At 35.5% G+C, this 25,182-nt stretch overlaps 1 protein-coding gene across 1 annotated transcript; it reads right to left on the reverse strand.

Annotated features, from left to right (window-relative positions):
- Nucleotides 1-3,121: 3,121 nt before the first annotated feature.
- On the reverse strand, nt 3,122-9,643 carry LOC113736598 (large ribosomal subunit protein uL14mz-like). The gene is made up of 5 exons (XM_027263654.2): nt 9,421-9,643; nt 9,180-9,216; nt 5,960-6,059; nt 4,770-4,858; nt 3,122-3,667 (listed from the first exon to the last, which is right to left on the reverse strand). Exons 3-5 carry the CDS (start codon nt 5,991-5,993, stop codon nt 3,293-3,295), a joined length of 498 nt encoding a protein of 165 aa, XP_027119455.1. The 5' UTR covers nt 5,994-6,059; nt 9,180-9,216; nt 9,421-9,643; the 3' UTR covers nt 3,122-3,292.
- Nucleotides 9,644-25,182: the final 15,539 nt, after the last annotated feature.

Consider the following 25,182-nt stretch of genomic DNA (forward strand, 5'->3'; position numbering starts at 1 on the left):
CCCCTTGCATTTATATACTTTTCCTAATTAATCTTATATTTCTAAAAATCTAACACCTAAAATATAACTTAATGATATGGGTACCCATTTGACGGTTATTTATTTTGGTGTCTTTTGGTCTTCTCTTAAACGCGGTAGTTTTCTTTATTTTTGGAGTGGGTCAATCAACAAATTCTCTGCATCTTTTTAGCTTTTCATTTATTGGTAATATAGTCAAAGATTTCACCCTATTATTCGAGATTTAAAAAAAATGCTGATTATGAGATCATCTGACAATATCTTGTTAATTGTGATTAGCGGTTTCAAATCCTCAGTTACGGAAGTTTTCGGTCGCCCAAATGAGATATTGTCACGTGAATTTCACTAACTCAGCTTTAAAAAATTATCACGTGACGAGATTAGTGAATTTAACACGGAAAGGTCTTTTATGCCTGCGAATGGAGATTTAAAGCCGTGATCAGCACATAAGTTGTAGTATCATATGATTTCTAGGAATCTTTTTAGTATGTTCATATTGGAAATGTAACTATGACATAGTCCACCTGAGCGCTTGGAAATTCCAAATTATTAATTCCTTTATTATTGTTATTTTTTTGGTTAGGAACCCCAACCTAGTTAAGAATATCGAAGAGAACTTAGTCCACTGTCTAAGATATAAATCTCAGAAATTAGAGGCCCTTGATTTCAATCCCCTTCCTCCCTCCCCACTTCTTTTATATATGGGATAATTTCAGAAACCTCCCCTGAGGTTTCTGACAATTTCACTGACCTCCCCTGAGGTTTCCACAATTACACTGACCTCCCCTGGCAGAACTTGGGACCCAATTGCTGACATCATATAATGCAAAATTACTATTATACCCAAGACATTTTGTGTTATTATAGGACTAAAATATGATAAGGCAGATGGTGTTTTTGGATAGTATTGGATTGCATTTCTATTTATTTAATGTATGGTTATGAAATTTGTAATGATATTACTCTTGGATTGCAGTTTTGGTTTGCACCTTATTACTGTTAATGTTTTATAAATGACTGTTTTAGTTCTTGGATTACACCTTACCTCCAAAATTTGGGAATTTACCCAAATTTTCCATTTTCTAATATTCCTACAAATATGCAAAATTATGCATATCCCTCAAATCTACCCAATATTAATGTTTTGTTAAACTCTAAATAACAAAAATATGAAATATAATATTTAAATATATTTTAATACACACAAGTTGGACGGGTAACTAGTGTGTCAGAGAGTTGCCATAATCTCCTTAAACCCGCATGCGGGTTTAAAGAGTATTCGGATATTCTCATATGCACCTATGCAAATCGAACCAACCGGATATCTTATCCGTATCCCATTTTTTTAAATAAAAATCTTATAAATTTGAAAAATAAAATCAAATTTAGATGTATTAGGGTTTTAAAAATATTATATAAGTGATAAAATTTTATAAATTGTAAAAATAAAATCAAATTTAAATAATTAAATGTTATATTTGCATAAGAAATAATACAATAATTATAATAATGATAATACAATAATATTGGTGTAATAAAACTGCCATTAATTTAAATATTTACTTATAATGCCCAAAGAGCCTAATTACCAATTTTTTCTTCTCGCGCTCAAATATAACATTAACCCGCATGCGAGCTAACCTTGAAATAGAAAAAACACAGAATCCCGCTTGCGGGTTTCAACGTTATTATGCAGGCGGGATTTTAACCTGGTTGCTTGTGAACATGTACCACATTGCTTTGAATTTTTGTGACAAGAGGAAAGGTTTGTCTGATGAATGTATTTGTGAAATGACCTGAGTGGTGGTAGATGGGTTAATTGGGTCGGTTGCGTTACCCAATTGTTTATATCCATAAGTAAAATTTTATGATTCCCATACCCATCCCCTCACTTTTTCTTATTTATTTCTGATTTTTATTAGTTTTCATTAATTCACTAATATAACTTGTACACCTACCTTAAGGGCATTTATGGGAACAAAATTTCCTCTCTTTCCTGAAAACACTTTTTTATGTTTACTTTTGTGGTCATGGGCTGATTTTGTTACAAAATCAGAAACCTCAAGGGAGGTCAGTGTAATTGTGGAAACCTCAGGGGAGGTCAGTGAAATTGTCAGAAACCTCAGGGGAGGTTTCTGAAATTATCCCTTTATATATTGATGTTTCTCTTATGCTTCCACAAGAAAGTTGGTCAGACAATAGAATCAATTTCCCTCCATCCAAATGTTATCTGACATGAATGTTGATTGCCGAGCTTGATTTTGTGGATTAAATAACTTGACATCAACATCTGTAAATGTAATACCTATTAGTGAGGGGAAAAAAAAAAATTTTAGGGAATCCTTCAGTTACAGCTTGCATTTTGTTTGCTTGTTGGCTGTTGATTGTAAATGTAATATCAGTTAGTGAGGGGAAAATTTTTTCTTTTTAAGTTTCGGAATTGTTTAGATTTAAATAAACCTAGCGTGTTTGGATAGGAGATTATTTGAAATAATTATTGTAACACTTTTTGTACTGTGATATACATGAGATAAAAAAATGCCGTTGCAAAGATAAAAAACTGATTGAAAATCATAATTGTGATATGATGCAAGCAAAATAATATTCCGGAAAAATATTTGTGCTCGTTCAGTTGCAGCTCACATATTGTCTGCTTGTTTGCTATTCACATATTCGATGTTGATGTTGACTACAGGTTGAACTACCTTTAGATGCCAATTTATTACTATGCAGCTGAACTGGGCAAAATTTAGGTATACCCAATTTTCAAAGATTTAATGGTTCAAATTGTGTTATACCATCTTAAAGACCTAATCTACCCAAATGTGATCTACTGGGAGTGGTTGAATCATTGTGGCAACACATTTCGAAGGGAAAAAAAATGGTAGGAGATGGGTTGAATTTGCGAATTTGATTCATATTTGACTGATCTCTGTGTCGAGGCGCAATGGAAAGTTGAATCATGTGCTGAAAAGCATCGTGGAGAAAATCTCAAACCTGGAAATTTGAGGGCAGGAGTAATTGCGCGAGTGTTCATCCAGAAGGGCTTTTAAGTTTTATCCCTGGACAACAAGCATTTAAGATTTTGCTAGAAGGCAACAAGGAAATTAATGTTGGAACTTCCCATTTCATTGGTGAATATCTGAATTAACTAGTAACTAAATTAAGCTCTCAGAGAACTTGTAAAAACCTATCCATTTCTCCACAAATGGGTGCAACAGCTGCTTGAGAAAAACAGTCAGAATACACAAAGTGCATCACAGAAGGCCACTGCTCAAGCAATATGCTGTGCAAGACTAAGAATCTTAACATGCTTCTTCTTCCTCAGCTCGTGTGGAACGGGGCCAAAGACTCTGGTTCCAATTGGTTCTCCTTGCTTATTCACAAGTACGACAGCGTTATCATCAAACTTGATTTCACTCCCATCACTACGGCCTCGCTGCATGGCTGCACGAACGACGACACCATAAACAACTTGTCCTTTTTTCACTTTCCCACCAGGCTGCGCTTCCTTCACTGATGCTACTATCGTGTCTCCCAATCTGGCTCCTCTTTTTCCTTTTAAAGCCTGTATGCACATTACCCTTTTTGCCCCCGAGTTGTCCACGACTTTGAGATTGGTCCTCATCTGTATAAAAGTCCTTTGTTGCTGGAGGAACAAAGAGAGACTCTTTGAGTATTTGATTTTTTATGATAGATAAGCCGTAAAACCAAATCAAGCTCAAAATACTCACACGGACATGCATCATGACATCAAGCCCTTTTTTCCCATTCAACTAGTATGCATGCAAATTTAGTTAAAATTCTTGACAAAATGAACATAGATATTTATTAAAAATTCATCCACTAGTTGCTGTTAGTTTGTAGTAGAACTTGCAGGAGATCAACTGCAAATCAACTGGAAAATGATTGGGAAAGTATTAAAAGTATGAATGAAGAATGCAATGCAGTCACCAAAGTTTCCTGTGGTTAACCATGCTATTTATTTATGAGTGGAACTGAACAAGGAGCATTCAGCATTGTGTCCAGAGGAGTTCATTAATCAAAAGGGAAAATTTTCACCTATTCCCTATTGCCTAGAACAAAATGCAATATCACACTGGTTCTAATTTCACGTAATAACAAATGGTGATTGAATAAACATATCCATTAAAGGCAAAAATTAATGGCAATTTTTGCCTACCAATATAAACCGTATGCATCAAGTTATCAGCTCCTTAGAGCTGCCAAAAGATAACATCCCAGAACTAATAGGTCTATGTAAGTTGCTTGTGTCTACTGTCTAGCTGGTCCTTTCCATGCTTCTCCATATGTGAAAGATGTAAGCTAGTCCCGAGTTTATTACGAACAACGCACAGCCTCGTACTTTCTTTAACATAGAACCTAATTTTCTTGGTATTAGTTTTAACTATTAGAACAGCATATTATATATCATATTTGAAAGCACCTCATTTAAGACATTGTTCTTCTTTATAATTCTCATCCCTTGAGCTATATACACTTCTAGAATGAAATAACTGACTGATACATATCCAATGCTTATGCAATGCGCATGCACAGTTCCAACTGAAAGATGACAGAAGATGAAGACACTTGTAACTTTAAGGCATCTTAAATGCAAGGCACTAATGAACTCCAAATGAAAAGAGCTTAGTCCTAAAGTCTAGACAACCAAAAGAAAACTAGAGGCTAAACATAATAATAAATGTTACACAAACTTATGCTATGTATTAATCCAGAAGAAAACTAACCTGAGAAAATAGATAACTTCTGGGCAAGTCCTTTGACAATCCTATTGACCCATTAGGATCCTTCAGGCCCCCAAGCAATGAACGACCAGCTGAGGTTGTTCACAAAGATATAGCAGATAAACATACTTAAAAAACAAACCAGGAAAAAATAAACCAATTCTGAAATAGATTCAACAAAAATTAACTCTAAGGGCAATTTAAATAAAGGCACCTACCGAGCAAGGCATAACAGATCTAAGTAAACAAAGCCTCTAAAAATGTCAAACCACAAGTAATTCACCAGATGCAGTAATGTCCCATGTGTATAAAGTACATTATGACACTCCATGCAGTGCCAAAAAAAAAAAACTACCACCCAGACACAGACACAAAAAGAGAGAGAGAGAGAGAGAGAGAGAGAGGGAGGGAGAGAGTTAATTAGATGAAGGTATACCTCTATAAAAGTTATTGCCATCCTGTTAAGGTAGATTTCCAACTTCATAACCACATATTTGAGATGAGGAGTAAGCTTAAAACAACTATTCTGTTCCCTTTGCAAATGAACACTAACAAGACTCAAAATCTTATGTCGCATTACACAAGTTAGTTTACACAACAGTTTCTCAAGAAACCGATCCAATTGTTTCTAATTTTTTAAATGCATTAATCATCCAACATGCAACAATTACGTTGTTGACCAACACTATGCTAATAGGAGATGGATCTTTCAAGAACATCTCTGTATGCAGGGGTATAAAATCTATCTAGTTGTGCTGAATTAAAAAGTCCTTTCCAATAATAAAGATAAACAGATCAACATCCATGTGACATGATAAAAATGAAAATAATTTTACAGCAGTTTGCATTAACTTTATCAAGAACCAAGTTCCTTTAAATCCCTCTCCTTGTTTGCACCAGGTCACAAGCATCTTTTCACCAAGATGATCCTACTTTACATCAACAGCCATGGCCAGTGATCTTTTTGATTGACTCTTGGCTGCTTACTAGGTCAAGCACTCTCAGAAAAATAACATAAATGAATGCAAGAGTTATTATCCCTTAAACTTCTAAATCTCAGTTTCATTAAAAACAGAAACGTAAATTGTGCAGAAACTGCAATATTGCTACATTAGAAACCAAGGAAAAAAAAGTGCATATCAGATAAGGAACTTTCAAAAAGATTACATTCGACGAACAATAGCAAAGCTTACCGCGAAACAATTTTGAAGCAGACGATGCAGCCATATGAAAATGAGATCAGGATGCACGCCAAGAACTATAAGAAAATCTTCCTCACTTCACTGCAATTCTCTGAAAAGAAAAACCAAACAGAAAAATACACCTCTGTACTATCATAAAAATCAAGAAAAAACTATGTTTTAGATATTCAAAAATCTCCAAGCAGTCCTATCCTCTGAACCCCTTAGCGATCCGACTTCACCCTACTCCCCACCACCAAACCGAATTCCTTCCCCAAAATTTTCACCCATTTCACCTGACCCACCAGTTATTTTGTCTTTTTTTCTTTCACATTCGCGCATCAAAACCTCCAGTTTCAATTTAAAGTTGAAGAAAATCACATGGACATTTCATCAAACACTTTCTAGGCACAATAATAAGGACAACTTTTCATCAGTTCGGCTTTGAGTTAACTTCCTCTCAATCAAATTCAGGTGCTAAGCTGTCAGAGATGAGTACGTATAAGCTAGAAGATCCCACAGCAAAAATAGGGACTCACCGGGCAATTTTTGTGGGGTGTAGACGGGCAGGCGTGCAGCAGAAAGGGGGGACTACGCAGGAGGTTGTAAGTTGAGAGTCGTGATTAGTGAAGCAGTGTGCATTGATTTCTCGTTTTCGACCGTTTTTTTCCCCCCCTTCCAGTGTGAGTTAGTTTTTTCCATCAAAAATAATGATAATAATAGTACTCTTAGCCACCCCTGGATTTGGTGCTAGTTGTGATTTGATCCCACAAAAAATTGTTAAGATTAATTCCATTTCACACCCTAAAACTATATTTCGATAATCACTTTGATTCCTAAACCCCCTTGTCACACTTACTCGTCTAGCTTGGACAATTAGTCATGTTGGTTTCCTTTCTTTTTTTGGGATTTTTTTTCTAATATGCAAGACACTCTAGGAGCTAAAACCACCTGCACTGTATTTTGGTCTTCTCATTTTTTGACTAACTCTAGTTTTTGGCAGCCACACAAATGAATGGCGATACCCAAATAGTCTATAAAAATTGCAAAATATGTAGATATTATTATTTTCTAATTCTAGCGCTTCAAAAAGAAAACTTGTAGGAGTTAGACAGAAACAATAAGCAGGTAATCTCTATAGTTATTTATAATGACCACATAAAACTCTTAATAGCATCAGCAAAATGCTATGACATATCCCTTAAGCAAGAGATCGAAAGGAAAATCATGGGGAGGAAGGAGGGAGAATCAGTTATAATGTTGCATCTCAAATGATAAACACAATTTACAGCTATTAATCTTGGAAATTTACAAAGCTGAACTTTATAATAATGCTCATTGCTATTAGTCTAAGTATTTATAAAATCCAAATCAGGCATAAGTACAAAAAACTGTGAAAAGTTAACATTGCAATCCAAGTTTAACTCTCCTTTATATATGTTTGCAACAAATTTAGCAATGGCTTCCCTTCCATTACTTCCGATAGTATCCTTATCATACCCTGGTTAGCATAAGTAGATTTTCTAATGTCAAACTGCGCTTCTTGAAAAAGAAAATCTTCAATTGGATAAGAATACAAGATAATTAAATTCAACAAAATAAAGAGTACAGGACAGAGAAATTTTTCACTGTCAATTTGGCCACAATGTATATACCCCTAGCAAACATAGTATGCTAAGCCATTAATCCAATCCATCATTGCGAATCAAAATATATGCATCTAAAAATCAAATATCCATACCTCAATGTCAGACGTAAAAACAAATATATAGACAACAAACATGCTTTTCTTTTTAATTATGTGTAATCTCATATTGATCAGCTTAGTCCATAGAAAGCAAAGAGAAAAATGTATAAAGCTAGCAAAACAATACTCTCTAGGCTCTAAAGCACACCTCTAAGAAAAAAAATTTCAAGGACAGAATACATGGGTGCAATACATTTGCAAAATTTGGAATTATTGATTCACTTATTCATGCCTACGGATGACTATTATTTAAGTCAGGCTATTTACTCCATTTGTGCATTACATTTGCTCTTCAAAGTTACTAAAACTGCTATCAACCAAGATACAAAGTGCTTAGCTTGTCTATAGGCATAAATTTATTTTTTCCTATCCTGAGAAGCTTCAAAAAATAGAGTTCCAATCATTTGTAGTATAGTTTAAAATTGAGTTGTTCAGTTTTCGTTGTGCAAAAAAGAGGAAGATAAGCAACTCAACCTAGCGAACCAGATACATAATAGTTCTGCAACCAAAATCAGTGCATAAGCTTAAAGGTTTTATGTATCAGCCATTTACATTTATTTGTCATAGGCTGTTGTTACCATCTCTTTTCTAACTTCGATTTTGTCATTGTTCTTCTTCTGAATAAAAAATCCAAGAAAGACTAATTCTTGCCATCAAATATACAAATATGAAGATAGAATCATATCGTTACCACATGTTGGAATAATCAATCTTCCCAAGGAGCCTATACATCAAACAAACCAGGTAATCACAACAAAAATTAAAGCTTAGGTGCACACAGATTGATCCCTCAATAGATCTGCTCAGGCACTCATTAATTTAGTTAAGGTGCCCATAACCAATTTTCAAAGTTATATGTGTCTGAAAGGGCTACTAAATGTTAATAGTGCAGCGGAAATTCATGTAAGTATTAATAAAGAGAAGGAAATCAACTTTCATACTTCACAAGAAAAACCTTTGAACCAATGAAATTCAACCACCGGACCATTGAACTCTTCTAGCATATGAACATCACAAGGACTTGGTTTTCTAAGGCCATTAACTTTTTGAGTGGGAAATGAATTGGAAGATTCCCAACAAAAATAAACAAACTTTTCTTTCGTAATCATGGAGAAGAAATCCAAAATCCAATTATATAACAAAGTATGAGGGGAAAAACAAGGTCATTGAAAAAAAAACTCCCATATTGATAACTTCATTTTAATTTAGTCTGTCTACCTCATGTTACATCAATATAGTCACTACACAATTCAAATTCACTATCATTAAACATAGTTTTTGGGAGGTCAAAATCTGACTATAGTTAAGAGAAATTCAACATCTAACACAATGTCGCAAAATTTCCACTTAGGTAACATTAGCAGAGTATCAAGCACCAGTGGACAATTGGCAACTCCAGTGTCTAAACCTAGACTATAATAGCAATGAAGAAGCCGCAAGGAAATTTTAAGCATAAATTGCATTTTAAGTAGAAAATGGGATTACCAAGGTGATGTAGCAGCTTGAGCAAAAACACAGACACCTGGAAGGCAAAAGAGGAAAATGTGTGGGAATATATTATTAAACTAAAGCAATCACAGGAGAACAAATAACCAGCGATTGAAATTTATGAGTTTTCAGAAAAGGAATTGAAATGCATTCAATTATATGACCCAAATTTCAATGCTTCAACAAACTGATCAACCCAATTTAGTAAATATTACTCCCAGGAGCCATGGATGCGCACCTGCAACTTAATTAAAAGAAAAAAAAATGGAGAACCATGGTGCTAATCATAACCTCCGATTCATAATTGAAAAGGAACTGAAAAAAAATGATTAACAATGGTTCCTGTTCTAGCCAAGCTGGAGGAGAGCGATGGAGGAGTTAGGTCAAGCTGGGGGTAATAACAAAAGCAAATTCTCGCGAGGGAGAGAGAAGGGGAGGAGAAGACAGAAACAAAGGAGGCCGACAAAACCTGGAGGAAGACGTCAATATATTACTAGGGATAAATTCAGAAAGCTCCCCTGAGGTTCTTAACAATTTCACTGGTCTCCACTGAAATTTGTAAAATTATACAAATATCCCCGAGGTTAAGGTTTTGAATCTGGGTTAATTCCACTTTGTCCCCCCAAACTTTGGACGATTATCCACTTAAGTCTCTAAACTTCAAAATGGGACACTTAAGTCCCTAAACTTATAAATACCTCCCACTTAAGTCCCTGAACTTATAAAATGGGACACTTAAATCCCTAAACCCTTATAAAATGAGACACTTCGACCACCAACGGCATTCAGGATTTGTTAATAATTTTCCTTAAGTGGGAGGTATTTATAAGTTTAAGGACTTAAGTGTCCCATTTTGAAGTTTAGGGACTTAAGTGGGTAATCGTCCAAAGTTTGGGGGGACAAAGTGGAATTAACCCTTTGAATCTTGATAACAAAGTTAGTCCAATTAAAAAAAGTAACATTAAAAAAGTACTTGAAGAAGAGAGATGAAATTTTTATTCCATAAATACCCCTTATGCATGTATATAAGTCGTATTAGTAAGAGAATAAAAATAATTAAAAGTTAGAAATAATTAAAACACACATTTAACCACTTAAAAAGTTTACATTTAATAAATTAGACAATACAAATAAGCAGCAAAACTACACTAATGATTACAAAATTCAATAAAACAGACTAATGATTACAAAATTTCAGTTCAGCTTTTATAAGCCTTAAAATCTTCTTAGAACTTTGAAATTTCGGCCCTGTTTGGAAGCTAGTTTTTTGGGCAAGTTTTTTAACAACTTTTGCTACAGGAACCCAAAAAACTTCTCAAAATTTTTTACCTACACACTTCAAAATATACAAAACACACACAATTTCCTCCACCATCCCAACCCAATACACAAAACACACATAAAAAAAATTCCCTTCCCTTTGGCTTTCTTCTTCCTCTACCATCCCAACCCAGTCCACCACCTCCGTCGCCGACCACCACCACCTCCGGCGCCATTTTCTTTTTTTTTTTTTTTGCCTTTCTCCCTCTCCCTGCCATCCTCCTCCTTTACCCAATTTGACTGCCTTCCTCTTTTTTTTTTTGTGTGTCCCCCGCAACCCTCCCCCTCCCGCGACCAGATCTGGTCCCATGACCAGATCGCAAAAGTGGAGGGGAGGGGAGCTGCGATTTGTTCGCGCGAGGGCGACGAGGCTGCTGAGGGTGACAGGGATAGATGAGGGGAGGAGAAAAAGGAGGTGGCAGGCAGCGGGGGTTGGCGGGGCAGAGGGAGAAGAGGGAGAAGAGGGGCGGCGGCGGAGAGGGGAGGAGAAGAGGTGACGGGTGGAGGAGACGGGAGAGGAAAAGGGGTGGCGGGTGACGGGGGAGAGGGGAGGAATATGGGTGGCGGGTGGCAAGGAGAGTGGAGGAAAAGGGGTGGAGAGCAGAGGGGGGTGGCGGGGGAGGGAGAAGAGGAGTGGCAGGGGAAAGAAGGGGAAGGCGAAAGGGAGGGAGGGGGAAGGGGAGAGGGAGGGTGACGGCAGAGGGAGGGGGAGGGGTAGGGGGTGCTGCGTTGCTGCGGGGAGGGGGGCTGGTAACGGGGAAGGGGGAAGGGAAGGAAGAAGAAGAAGAAGAGAAGAAAGAAAAGAAAAAGAAAAGAAAGAAAAAGAAAAAGAAAAGAGAAAGAGAAAAAGAAAAAAAAAAAGTTTTTCCTCTTAAAAACTTCTACAAAAAAATTTTTCACCTTACAAAAAATTTTACACAAATTTTTTCAAAAACTTCTACAGTGTACTACAGTAAAGTTTTAGACAAACTCCCAAAAAACTCAGGTTCCAAACAGGCCCTTCATTTGATGGAAATTGTCATGAAACTTACTCCTATGCAGACGATCAACAATGAGTCGCCAAACCAATGGCTATTCTTTTTCAAATAGATGAATACAATCATCCAGTTCTTATTGCCAATTTTTTAAAATTATTTTTGTGGATAAATTATGAGTTAACCCTATGTGGTTTACATGTAATGCTTTTTGGTCTTTTATACGTTATGGTAAGTTATGAGTTATCCCCATGCCATTTATGCATAATGATTTTTTTATATATGTTATTGTAAAGTATGAATTATCTTCATGTGGTTTATATGTAACGCTTATGGTTTAACCTAAGTTTTTTCCCCTTGTCTTTTGGACTATAAAGATACTAAAAGTTTCACATTTTAATATCAAGCACTAAATTTAGCATTTTTACCTTATATGAGAGCACTGATTGTGAATGAAAAACAAAAGTGGTAATACGTACTAACTGTTTGAGTGATATTAGAGTTTAAAAACCTTTAACATTTTTGTGTTTATATTATTGAAAAGTTAATGACATTTCCATCTATAATTAACTCCTAATGATCCATCTAGTTACTAGTATTGCTTATTGTATCATTTAATATAACAAAAGTCATTCTACTTTAAATTTTACTGTCTATGCCCCCCTTCTTCCACTATTTCTATTTTTTCAATAAAATTTTAGGACTAATGTCCCTCTGTCGTGCATGGTGTTTATAAAAAAAAAATTAGTATTCAATTTACTAAATAATTTAAATTACAACAATTGCAACAAGGTAACTATTGAACCAACAAGACTAATTTTAAAATTAAATTTTATTATCCATGTCTCCTTCCTTCAAATATTCTTATTTTTTTAAAAAAATGTTAGAACTAGTATCCATTCCCTATGTATGTATGGTGTTTACCCAAAAAAAATTACTATTCAATTTAGTTCAAGCCAAACATCTCAAAAGGTAACTTTTGAACCCACAAGATTTTAACTTTAAAAAATTTTAAAAAAAAAAATTCCCTCAAGATTGTGAGAGGTAACTTACTTTAAGCCACTAGAGATCTTCAGTAATTTGTCCACAATATTTTGGTTCATATGATAAGAGTCATAAAAGAAGTAGTAATGGATCTAATTTTGTTATGCCCGCGGATGGAAAAGATGGAAAAACATGGATGCTATGCTACATTGAAAAGAAAATGGAAGGGTGTGATGCCGGGCCATGCATGATCCTTTGTGCTCAAAATTATAACACCACCTTATTTGGGGAGTGCCTCAGCAAGGATAATTGCCTGTGTGGTGTTTATTGTTGCCTATGAAAGCAATATCTTCTTGTTCACATTCAAGAAATTTCAAGAATTCTAATAATGTCATGTAAATTTTGGTAGAATTATTTGGTTCATTGTAATAAAATTGCAACTTAGCAATCATTTCACCATCACTTACTTTAGTGTACACCATATTTATTTAACGTCTTTGTCTATTCAAAATATAAACAAGATTAATTGGAAGAGCATTATTTCCGTAACATGTAAACTTTCTAATATGAATATGGTATGTACTTAGGTTGTATCTGTGTATATGCGTTTTTACATGAATATCTAACTATATATCATATGGAGAGAAAGACAGAGGGGAAGAAAGTGATGTCTATGTGGGTATACATTTATGGTTTGTACTATATCTATGCATTGTATGGTGCAATTAAGGAAAATATTGTATGTATGGACTAATTGTCTGTCTATTATTCTTTTCCTTTCTTTTATTTCTTTGCTCGAATGGCTCTTTTTAGCATTTCTACTCTCCTATATTATTGGCATATTTTTAGTATGCTTTTGATTTACTTTACCTTCATTCTTTAATTGTATTTTGTAAATTTGTTAATTTCTTATTAACATTGATTCATCACATATTTTGGAATCGGACAATTGATTATATTAGGTTTTAGGATGAAATAAGATATTCTTGTACAAGTTATTGATGCTAGTAATTGGTAGCTGGTACTACATGTCAACACTAAGATTTGTCTTCAGGAGCTTTAACGAAAAATAATTCAAGTTTTCTTGTCTACTTTGTCTATTTAGACATGTTTTCTATTTGTTAGGGAAGGGTTAACTTATTTAAATTATCCACAAACATATGTTGTTGTGAACATAAGCATGTTTGATCAATTAATTAAAAAGCATTTGATTATGTCATACTCCTCTTTGAAGGGCCCCATGATTCATTGCTCATACTAGATCTCCTACAATATATCCTTAGAACCTGTTTAATAAGTCAATTTAGTACTTAAAGTTAATAGATTCACATCATGTTCAGATGCATTTGATAACCAAAAATTGAACATCTAAATTTATTAAGTGGCACGGAATTTTTTAAGAAAAACTTGCTCTCAAAAATATGTGATGACCTATTCACTTATCACTTAATATGATATACACTTAAATATATCAGATTTTGTGCTTAACAATTCAATAACTTAATAGATTCAAACTTCAGATTTCAAATTTTAGTTTCAAACTTTAGTTTTATCAAATGTACCCTTAGTTTGACAGTTGTCTTTTGATTTTTTTTTTTTTTTTTGTGGATTTGAGACATTTTAACATTTCATAAATGAAGATTTATAGAGAAGCTTTCAAGTAGAGGTACCGTCCCATAGATGGCAAATGTTATAATTGTTTTTTAATTCCAAAATCAAGCAAATTTGCTTATTGTTCTGGATAATAGCCCTTTCAGTTCATGGGTTAATGATTCATTGATGGATTTTAACCAAGGACATCAGTAACACCATCATAAAGTTGTGATATGGGTTGAGTTAGTAGACTTCTAATAAAGTATGTAAACAATCGAGCAATATGTATCATTGGTCAATAACTTTTTTAGAATATCATTGAATCTATTGCACTATTTTTTGTATTAGTTTAAATATTAAACACCTAAGAGGATCAATTGGGTTGTTTTGTCTATTTTTTTGGTCAAAAGATACGGAGTTCATGACATATGAACAATACATTATATTAGGTGTTTAAGAATTAGTTTAATTATTAAACACCTAAGAGGATCAATTGGGTTGTTTTGTCTATTTTTTTGGTCAAAAGATACGGAGTTCATGACATATGAACAATACAATTTATTTGTGGGGCATCTTCATTACCCTATATATAAAAGAGTAAATTGCACGAAATGTTACTAAACTATTACAATGTACCGCTTTTGATCATCAAAATTTTTTATTAGCAAAAAATGTCACTGAACTAGAAAATCTGTACCATTTAGGCCACTCCATTTATTTATGCCAGTAGCAGAAACAGAAAGCAACTTTTCGACGTATAATTTCATCTGCACAGTTTTTTGTGGCATGGAAAGGACAAGAGTGGGGTGAGTAGAATTTAGAATGTTGGTAAAATTTTCGATAAAGCAAATAATCGATGAGAAAAGTTGCTGCATTAATCTAGCAAAATTAAAGTAATCAGTGAGGAAAATCAAAGCATTGGCTGAAAACAAAGATTAGTAGTGAAGCACAGGTGATCAATGGTAGCAAAGTGAGTCAAAAGGCAAAGGAATGAGTTCATTGATATATACACACTATACCGCAAGAAATCTTACAATCCCACCCTTATAGATTTGGTTAATGTTTGATTAATCATGTTGTATGTGTTATGAGTATAATGAAGTATTTAACCAGAGTGTTTATTAGGTTTAGGGTTTGTTGATATGATCTGGTTGTTTGGAAATGACATAAGAACAAGTGAATTCCCCTTCTGTCATAACAATGGGTTGCAAAGGATCCTACAAGAACACTCTGTCTGATAATTTACTCAAAAAATTACAAACTTTGTGGTAGTAGTCTGATTCAGGTTAATTAACAATTGGGGGTTAAGTATTATTATAGGAAGAATAGTGTGTATGACAATAAAAATTGGTGATTAACAACAATCGTATTGTTGGCCTTTTTTTTTTGTTCCAGTTCTTGATAAACATGCATTTTCCATTAAACTCTACCATGGTGGTAAAATTGAGGGAGACAAATACAAGAGTTATGCGGGTGGAGAGATTGATTATTTCGATCTTTGCTATGCTGATTTTATGTCGATTCATGAAATAAATGAAACGGTTGAAGAGTATCGGCACAATGATACCATGTTATATTATTACATTGACCCTAAAGGGGATTTAAATCATGGACTGATGGAACTTCAAAATGATGAAAACATTAGATAATTATGTGGCTGGATTTATGAGTACAAGTTGATGGAAGTCTACTGTCATCATAGCACATTTGAAGAAATATATGAGTTGTAGAAGAAAAAGCAACTAAAGAAGTTCTCAAAGACAAATAGTTCAGTTGTAATAGAGGAAATCTTGGATGATGGTGAAGTCCTTACACAACAGGCAGCTGTACCTCGTAACCACAAAAAATGAGGTAAAACTAATAAATCAATTGCTACTTTAGATTAGAAGCAAGACCATGTTGGTGAAGATGAAGATTCACACCGAGGATCTTCTAGGAGATGTGACCAAGCCAACAAGAAAAGTAAGATAGGTATTTATGCTGGTACTTGTGATATAGGCAACCCTAGGGGAAGACCCTCCTAGAACCTCCCAACCTTGTAATTATCAGAGTTGGATCTTTTCTCCCAACAGAAATTGAACTCGATTGTTCTCATGAACTCAAGACCTCTGACACACAAAGGTAATCAGCAACCTTAAGCAAATAAAGATGGATGAAGAGACACCACGATTAGGGAACAAACTAATCGATAAAGTCAGATTTGAATCCTAAGCAATGAACTCAAGAATTCAAGAGTAAGTTCGATTAAGAACTTGAAGGAAAATTCCTCACGATTTCTGGTTGTAATAATCTATCTTTTACTCTTACAAGAGGTGCCTTTTTATAGGCTAAAACTAGGGCAAAATCCGGCCCACATAAACCTGGAAGAGATTCGGTCCGCATAAAAGAGCTTAAAGAGCTAGCTCTTTAAGGCTCTCCGATAAGGCCCGATAAGTAATAAAATACTCAACGCCTAACAACTACTAAACGGGACAGTCTTAAAACAACTACCAACTAAGCTAACAAGTATGAGATCACTCCTTTACTTCAAACGTACAAGTGAACAAAGTAACTTCATGGTCCATCAAATCTTCAAACTTAGCTTGTTCCTTGCTTGTATGGTGAATGATCAAGGCTCGTAAAGCTTCCTTCACCCTCTTGGATCTTGATCTTGTCATCAGACCGCCAATGTGGACCAAAGGATCCTTGACCCAAGGTTGAAGTTAATTATTGCACACCCGTATCCGCATCATTCCCTCTTTCCTCGAAAAGATTCGTCCTCGAATCTTCAAAGTCTCCTCTTGAAAGTGATTTGTCCACAAATCAATGGTGCGCTTAAAGGACAGCAATGTTGGAAATAGATGAATGACTACGAGCCATGTTGCATGTCGTTTGGTCAGCTTCGGGAAGCGCTCAAACAAGGACATGCGCCAAGGTAGGAAAGAGCTTGTGTAAGGCGTGTGAAAATCCCAAGTGGCAATCAAAAACTCTCTAATTAGCCTTTGGTCATGAAGCTTCACATTGACACCTTGATTGTGCAAAGGTGTAAAATCCAGCACTAGTTGACATTGATTTGAATCATCTTGCATGGATAAATTGGGAGTAACTTGCTGCATGGATGAGGCACTAAACAACTTGTGAAGGACAGCTTTGGGATCTTGCGTGACACACAATTTCTCATCTTCCAACATATAAGGTAGCAAACAATTGAATTCCACTTCATGAGAGTTACTCGAACTAGCACAAGTTGAAGCTGACAAATTGAGCACTTGGCCACCAGCTTTTGGCTGTGTGAATAAGCATGAAAGATCACCACCTTTAGTTGGAATAAGCACGAAATCAGGTTGTAAGTCTTTAATCAAAACTGAAAAATTTTGGACAGCTTTACAACCTACAAAAACAAAATAAACTTCAACTTGAAACAAATTTGAAATCGGGTAAAGAAGTAATGGTACATTATCAACCAAATGGTAAGAAGGTATAGAACAAGTTTTAAGTGTGAAAACTCACTTTGACACTTCATCATTCCTTTCACCAATTGATTCAATTTGAGAAGGCATTGCTAGCCTTTTACACTTTTCTTCAAAATCTGGATAAGAAATACAAGTGTTAGGATGGAAATTATACTCAAAAGAAGGTAAAGATGATGAATGACCCATAGGTAGCAAATGAGAGTCAAATTTCGAAATTCTCCCTTCATGGTGGATTTGACGTGATTCCCCTTTGGTATGGACAGATTTGAATTGAAATTGTTCCATGAGATGATTCCAAATAGATTCAATTCCTAAAAGACAAACTCCATGGAAACTAGTGAATTGTACAAGTGACTTTGGAATAGAGCATGGCATGACTAACTTCACTTGACTTTGCTTAATCTGCACAAATGAAGAAACACTAAATAAAGCAAAGGTAAGTTCGTTAGAAAAACAATAAGCCCTCACATTTTTGCTCACAATCGTCTCACTTTCTCACTTTTCTTCCTTTTTACCACTCATCTCATCAGATTTTTCCATCTCTTTATCTAGTTTAACGCCCTCGATTGTTTTCTCATCATCAACCTCCTCAACAAATGGTTCAATAGGATGAGATACTCCTTTGTTGAGAATAGGGTCAGCTATCTCCTTCTTAGAAAACTCACTTTGATAGCATCCATTTGACTCCATTTATTTTTGGTGTAGAAGACGTTGATATGTCTTCCAAAATGACTCCGCATGAGGTGGTTCAACTCTAAGGTTAGTCTTAGAAAATGCTGAATGAACCTTCTTATCACCTCTTGCATAAACCGGCTTTAAAGAGGTAGATTGCATGGAACCCCTCCTCTTGAGAGATTCATTCTCTTGCTTGAGTTTATGTTCGTTCTCTCGATTGTACAAGTCCGTGGTATAATGGAAGGGTACAAATCGTTTCCTCATCACTTGCTTCATTTCAGTCCAAGTGGCAATCGGTTGTTCCCTATTTCTCCTTCTTGTGGCACATACTTGCTCCCACCAAATAGATGCATAATCTTGAAATTCAATAGCTGCAAGTTTCACCTTTTTATCTTCGGAGTAATTGTGGATTTCAAACACTTGCTCAACTCGCCTAACCCAATCCAAGTAAGCTTCAGGATCATTTTTCCCATGAAAGGTAGGCATCTTGGTCTTGATGGACCCAAGATTGTCATCGGTTCTCCTAGGTCGGCCTCGACCTTCCCTCGCTCCCTCTTGGCTTCTCCTTGATCGAAATGAGGTGTGAGAATGATACCCCTCATCATCCGCATCATGATCAGCACTCTGAATACTCGAAACCCTATGGTGTGTATCTCCGGTACCTCGCATCTCAATGGCAGCAACCTGTCGGATATTTGTGCCATCGCAAATTCATGTCTCTCCGCTTGTTTTTGAAGAGTTTGGAGCACCAGTTTGAGTGACACGTCGGTCTCAGACGGCTCGGCCATGTTCCCCTCTTGAGACATATTGTCAAACCTGCAAAACAAATGTATCCTAGTCTACCTTGCAAAGCACTCGTGTATCACTCAAGAAAACACACTCACTCTCAATTTTCCTTCTCGAAGTTCTTAAGACAACTCAACTCTCAAAAATTTCAGAATTAATTACCCTATAAGCAAGTAACAAGACACAAAGCAGAATTTTACAAATCTTAGAAAAACTCTACCCGAAGCTGGAACCCTTTTTTTTTTTTTTTTGAGCTGTTGTTTTGCTGAGTTTCTGGTTAGTACTTTGGAAGGTAAATGGTGTTTCTGGAGTGCTCAAACAATCTATGAATCAGTCCTCAAATTTCAGTCAAATCGGATTGCAAAACTAACTCAACCGATTTTAGAAACTCAAGAACTCCCAAGGCGGTTTGGGGCTAAGGTGTTTGGTTTGGTTTTGAAAACAAAATCTGGTGTTTTTGGGGCTGGTGAGGTCGTTTAGGGTCTTTGGAATTCAATCAAGATTGGAACTCAAGAGTTGGAAACCAATCAAGATTAGGAAACTCAAGTTTTGGGAAATCAACCAAGATTTGGAGATTAACCAAGATTTGGGAACCCACCAAGAATTGGAAACTCGCGAATTTTTTTTTTTTTTTGAAACTTGATTTCCTTTGTATGAGAGCCAATTCCTTCTCTTCTTCCTTTTTTTTTCTTTCTTTTTTTTCGGCTCTTCAAGGAACACAAATTCAGATCACACCAACAAGTTCAAGAAACGGATGAAAGGTTATGCCAATTCCAAGAAAACCCTAGTTCTTGGTTTATTGTTCAAGAATTTTCAAAACAAGACTTGGTGGTCCAAGAACTTCAAGAATTTGTTCAAGAAACACAAGAATTTTCCCAAATTATGTTGCGGTGTCTAGGGTTTGCAGAAACAACAACCAATTCTCAAGAAATAGGCAAAACAGAATTTCAGCAATATTCAAAAGAAAATTCCAGCAATACTCTAGCAACTTGATCACTAAACAATATAAGGTACGTGACTCTTTTTTTTTTTTTTTTTTTGTCTTTAAACCCTAACAACCCAAACACAAATATAACAAACCCAAGAACTTGAACAGAAAACACAAAAAGACAACACCCAAACAGATTTATTTTTTTTTGACTCGGATGAACAGTAACGTGAACAGTACGATGAACAGTAATTCGGAACAGTAATCGCTACAGTTTTTTTTTTTTGACAAAAGACACAAACTAACAAGATATGAACAACTTCAATTAAAAGAGAATTAACCTGATGCTCTGATTACCAACTGATATAGGCAACCCTAGGGGAAGACCCTCCCAGAACCTCCCAACCTTGTAATTATCAGAGTTGGATCTTTTCTCCCAACAGAAATTGAACTCGATTGTTCTCATGAACTCAAGACCTCTGACACACAAAGGTAATCAGCAACCTTAAGCAAATAAAGATGGATGAAGAGACACCACGATTAGGGAACAAACTAATCGATAAAGTCAGATTTGAATCCTAAGCAATGAACTCAAGAATTCAAGAGTAAGTTCGATTAAGAACTTGAAGGAAAATTCCTCACGATTTCTGGTTGTAATAATCTATCTTTTACTCTTACAAGAGGTGCCTTTTTATAGGCTAAAACTAGGGCAAAATCCGGCCCACATAAACCTGGAAGAGATTCGGTCCGCATAAAAGAGCTTAAAGAGCTAGCTCTTTAAGGCTCTCCGATAAGGCCCGATAAGTAATAAAATACTCAACGCCTAACAACTACTAAACGGGACAGTCTTAAAACAACTACCAACTAAGCTAACAAGTATGAGATCACTCCTTTACTTCAAACGTACAAGTGAACAAAGTAACTTCATGGTCCATCAAATCTTCAAACTTAGCTTGTTCCTTGCTTGTATGGTGAATGATCAAGGCTCGTAAAGCTTCCTTCACCCTCTTGGATCTTGATCTTGTCATCAGACCGCCAATGTGGACCAAAGGATCCTTGACCCAAGGTTGAAGTTAATTATTGCACACCCGTATCCGCATCAACTTGTGTTGGTAGTAGTGCTGGTAATGAAACTAATGGAGATGATCAAGCTATTGGGGGAGGTGACCAACCTATTATATGATGGTGGAAGGGATTCGAAAAGTACAATGACTACTATAGAGATGAGTACATGTATGGACACAAGTCTGAGCCTTAATTGTAGAGCCAAATTGATAATGACCCAATCCATCAAGTCAAAATAGGAGGGATAATAGCAGCAATAGAAGAAAAAGAGATAGCAGGAAATCTCGTACCTTAGAGACCATTTCTGGTTTAATTAAAGGAGCCATAAATAGAGTTGCAGCAACTCAAGGTGCATCAAAGGGAGGTGCAACAACTCAAGGTGAATCAAATGAAGGTGCAGCAACTGAAACTACAACAACTCAAAATAGAGAGGAACACAACCCACTCTTAGATGATTAGGTTGAAGTGGAGTTAAATAGTTATCCAGATTCAGAAGAAAATAGTCCAGTGAGATACACTAGTTTCAATGCTGACAAGGATGGTATATATCCCTATTTTCATGTTCGACAAAAATTTGAAACAACAAAATAGTTCAGAGATGCTCTCAGAAATTATGCAAATATAAGTGGAAGACTTGTATATATGTATACCAGTAATAAAACAAGAATAAGAGCTAAATCTTCACATGCAAGTGGCATATTTATGCTAGCCCCGTTCCTACTTTGAGTACTCAAGACTTTGTTGTTAAGTGAATTTATGATGTCCACACCAATTGCAGTCATACTTGGAGAAACAAAAACATGACATCCAATTGGGTAGCCGACAAGTTTCAAGAGCCTGTTAGATCCAATATGAACATGCCTGTTAGTCAATTGCTACAGAATATTGATGAGCAATATAGTTGCGGGATTACAAGAAATAAAGGTTACAAAACACTTGCTATAATTAAAGTTGCTATCAAAGGGTTAGTTGATCAACAATGTGCTAATGTTGGAAGGTATGCAGCAGAACTACAGAAAACACACTCCAACACCACCATAGACATTAAGTATTAAGATCCGAATCTTAAAGAAATCCTAAATTTATGAGATTCTACTACTGTCTGGGACTTTAAAAGAGGATTTAGGGAGTGATGTAGAATCCTTATTGCTCTGGATAGTTGTCACACTAAAGGGGCATATCCTGGTCAGTTGTTGATTGCTATTGGGGCAGATCCAAATAATGGTTGGTGGCCATTAGCCTAGGCAGTTGTTGTAAAGGAGGCTCGGGAGCAATAATATTGGTTTTTAAGTTTATTAATTCATGATCTAAAAATATCTTATGCCAGCAGTGAACACATTTTTATTTTAAACCAACAGAAGGTTAGGAGTGTTGTACTTTGCTATTAGAGTATGTATTTTAAAGCCATATTTTTCAGGTGACTGAAATCATAACTCTTTTGTAGGATCTTGATAATGCATTGTTTGAGTTATTACTAAAAGCTAGCCATAGATATTGTGTACAACTTATGTACAGAAATTTCAAGAAAAAATACCTTGATGAAGCACTTAAAGAAAGCTTTTGAATCATTGTAGCAGCATCAACAGTAGAATTCTACGAGGTAGCATTGGAGGAGTTGAAAGCATATGACCAGCAAGTTCATGCATGGGTCAAGAGAGCCACACCACCTCATCACAAGTGTAAGGTTTTTTTCCACTTCATGTGAAGTCTGAAATACTAGTTAATTCCCATATATTGAATGCTAGAGAATTGCAAGTGATTGGGATGGTTAAATGGATTAGATAGTTCATAATGGAAAGGCTATCAAATAGCATGCATTGGATGAGAAAATATGCAGGTCCCGTGGGGTTGGTAATAAATGCTTTGATTGAGAAAAGAAAAAAACTTTTTAGGAAATGGAAGCCAATATTAAATGGCAAAGGGACGGTATTAAATTAGGGGATTTAGGGGGGAATAACTTGCTTTGTACTTTGAGACAAAACATGTACATGCAGGTTGTGGCAAATTAGTAGGCTCCATTGTTGCCATGCAATTTCTACAATCCTAAAAATTGGTAAGGACTCAAATGACTATGTATATCAGTTTTATAGTAGAGATCTATTCTTTCAAATATATGAGAATATTCTATATCCAATTAGTGGGAAGTCTCTATGGCCCAGAGTGATACTCCCATATTGGATCCTTCACTTGCATGTGTCCAACCTAGTCGGCCCAAAAAAGCAAGCAGAAAAGATAGTTTTGAAAACAAAAATGATGTTCATGTTGGAAGGAATAATGTGCAAAAATTAAGAAAGCATATGATCATACACTATAGAAGATGTGGTTAGGTAGGCCACAATGCTGCTACCTGCAAAAGTGTTCCAGAAAATGGAGGTGAAAGTTGTAGCAATCTACTCTAGCTCCTAAACGTGCTAAAAAGTCTTCTAAAGGTACCAGAAATATGTCAAACATATCATCATATTAACCTCATGCTCATGAGGAAGTTCAAGAAGACCCTGCAAGTGATACCAATTCTTAGCAACATGAAGCTGAAGAGTAAGTTGCTTCACATAATGACACATTTTCACATGCTAAAAATAATGCACATGCTGCAGGGCCATCAGAATTGCAGAAATAGCTAATTCATAATGTTGATAGTATTGATGCCACTAATAGTAAGAAAAAACGAAAGAGTAAGAAGAGTAGGACACTTGAAAGTGTTCAATTTATTTTCACTTTTGTCTTTAATTTTACTATGACAAATAGCTAATGTAACGATTATCTAATCTGTATAAGTGAGGAGAGTTAGGCCTGCCAATGATGTCGGCCAGTCAACTACAGGAGCCCACGAATAGTCTCTCAATTCAAAGAGAAAGCTGTCTGAAATACACAAGATAAAGATCAACACCAACTACGAGTACTTGGACAAAGAATCCCATTTCAAGATTGGTACATAGGCTAGAATATTAAGGAACAATAGAGATGGAAGATCGGACTAAAGGACTTTTGAATATATATTGGATTTGTTTGGATGTAATCAATCTTTTGTTTGGATAACTTTTGTTTGGATGTATTCTATGTCAAGGACAATTCTAGATTATTTACATGTGAAACAAGACTCACTTTGTTGAGAGTTTTCATTAGGGGATTCATGATAATGACAGTGACAATTATAACTTTTTTGTAAGGCAGTTGTTTGAAAGTGTGCATATTCAATCTGGTCTTTTGTTTTATTTGGCATTTATACAGATGCATTTGTGAGCTAGTTTTCTTTTATATACATATACTGAAATTAATACTTCACTCTTTTATTTAAAAACTACAATCTCAAATATCCAATGTATAAACAACACCAACCAAAATGAGGCGTATATAACAGCAGCACCACCTCAACAAAATGAGCTACCTATTAAACCGTTTGGCAGCATTGGTTTAGGATTTGAAAAATAACAATACCCTAATAGCCATCAATTTGCAGCTTTCCAAACTTGTGTCCCTTATTAGGCCCCCAAATCCACATTGATACACCAAGAATTATCCAGATTACAATAAAAAGAACATTGAGCATTTTTTTCCTATTCTTTCTTCCAAGCTTCTCCTTCAAATTTTTTACTTGAACCTCTATTTTCTCAACTTTGTTTTGACACTAAAGAATTTAATCCCGTGAAGCTTCATTCTTGGTTTCCAGCCTATTTACTCTGCTTAAAAAACTAGGTATGACTTGTTTGAAATACTCACACATTTCATCATCATACCAATCCCAATAACCACAACTATCAAGCCACAAAAAAATTATAAGAGTTCTTGTCTGCTGATAGATATCCAAAAATTTAAATATTAACCTAATAATCTTCATCTTCTAGTTAATTTAATGAATTTTCTACATCGTCACACACTTACTTCGCAATGAGCACATTCACATGTCTTCTTGTTGGGTCCCTCTTAATTCATGAAGTCTTCAAATTGGTTTTAGTGCCACAAGAGCAGGTCGGAGTTGTTTCCTTACGTCTTTCTCTCATGAACCTTTAACACATTCCCAACAAATTGCAGCTGCTAATATTGCCCCTCCTACTCCATATTTGAGGACAATTTGATTAGAGAATAAGGGTTTGGACCTCTTAATTGAACCTAGGAGTTGGCTGACATGTTGAAAGGCAATTTATGTTGGAGAGTTTTAAGGAAATGACTGTGCAAACGAAATTACCCATGAAAAAGTCACTTTCTGTCTCTCATGACGGCATAAG

This window comes from Coffea arabica, chromosome 3e (genome assembly GCF_036785885.1).
Source record: "Coffea arabica cultivar ET-39 chromosome 3e, Coffea Arabica ET-39 HiFi, whole genome shotgun sequence".
Lineage (NCBI taxonomy): Eukaryota > Viridiplantae > Streptophyta > Magnoliopsida > Gentianales > Rubiaceae > Coffea > Coffea arabica.

Bases quoted from the DNA above. Each gene is read 5' to 3' on its own strand.
- LOC113736598 (XM_027263654.2), bottom strand. From the start codon at position 5,993: ATGGCTGCATCGTCTGCTTCAAAATTGTTTCGCG. The intron at 4,859-5,959 runs GTAAGCTTTGCT...GAACAACCTCAG, and splicing joins TGCTTCAAAATTGTTTCGCG to CTGGTCGTTCATTGCTTGGG. The intron at 3,668-4,769 runs GTTAGTTTTCTT...TTGTTCCTCCAG, and splicing joins GAAGTTATCTATTTTCTCAG to CAACAAAGGACTTTTATACA.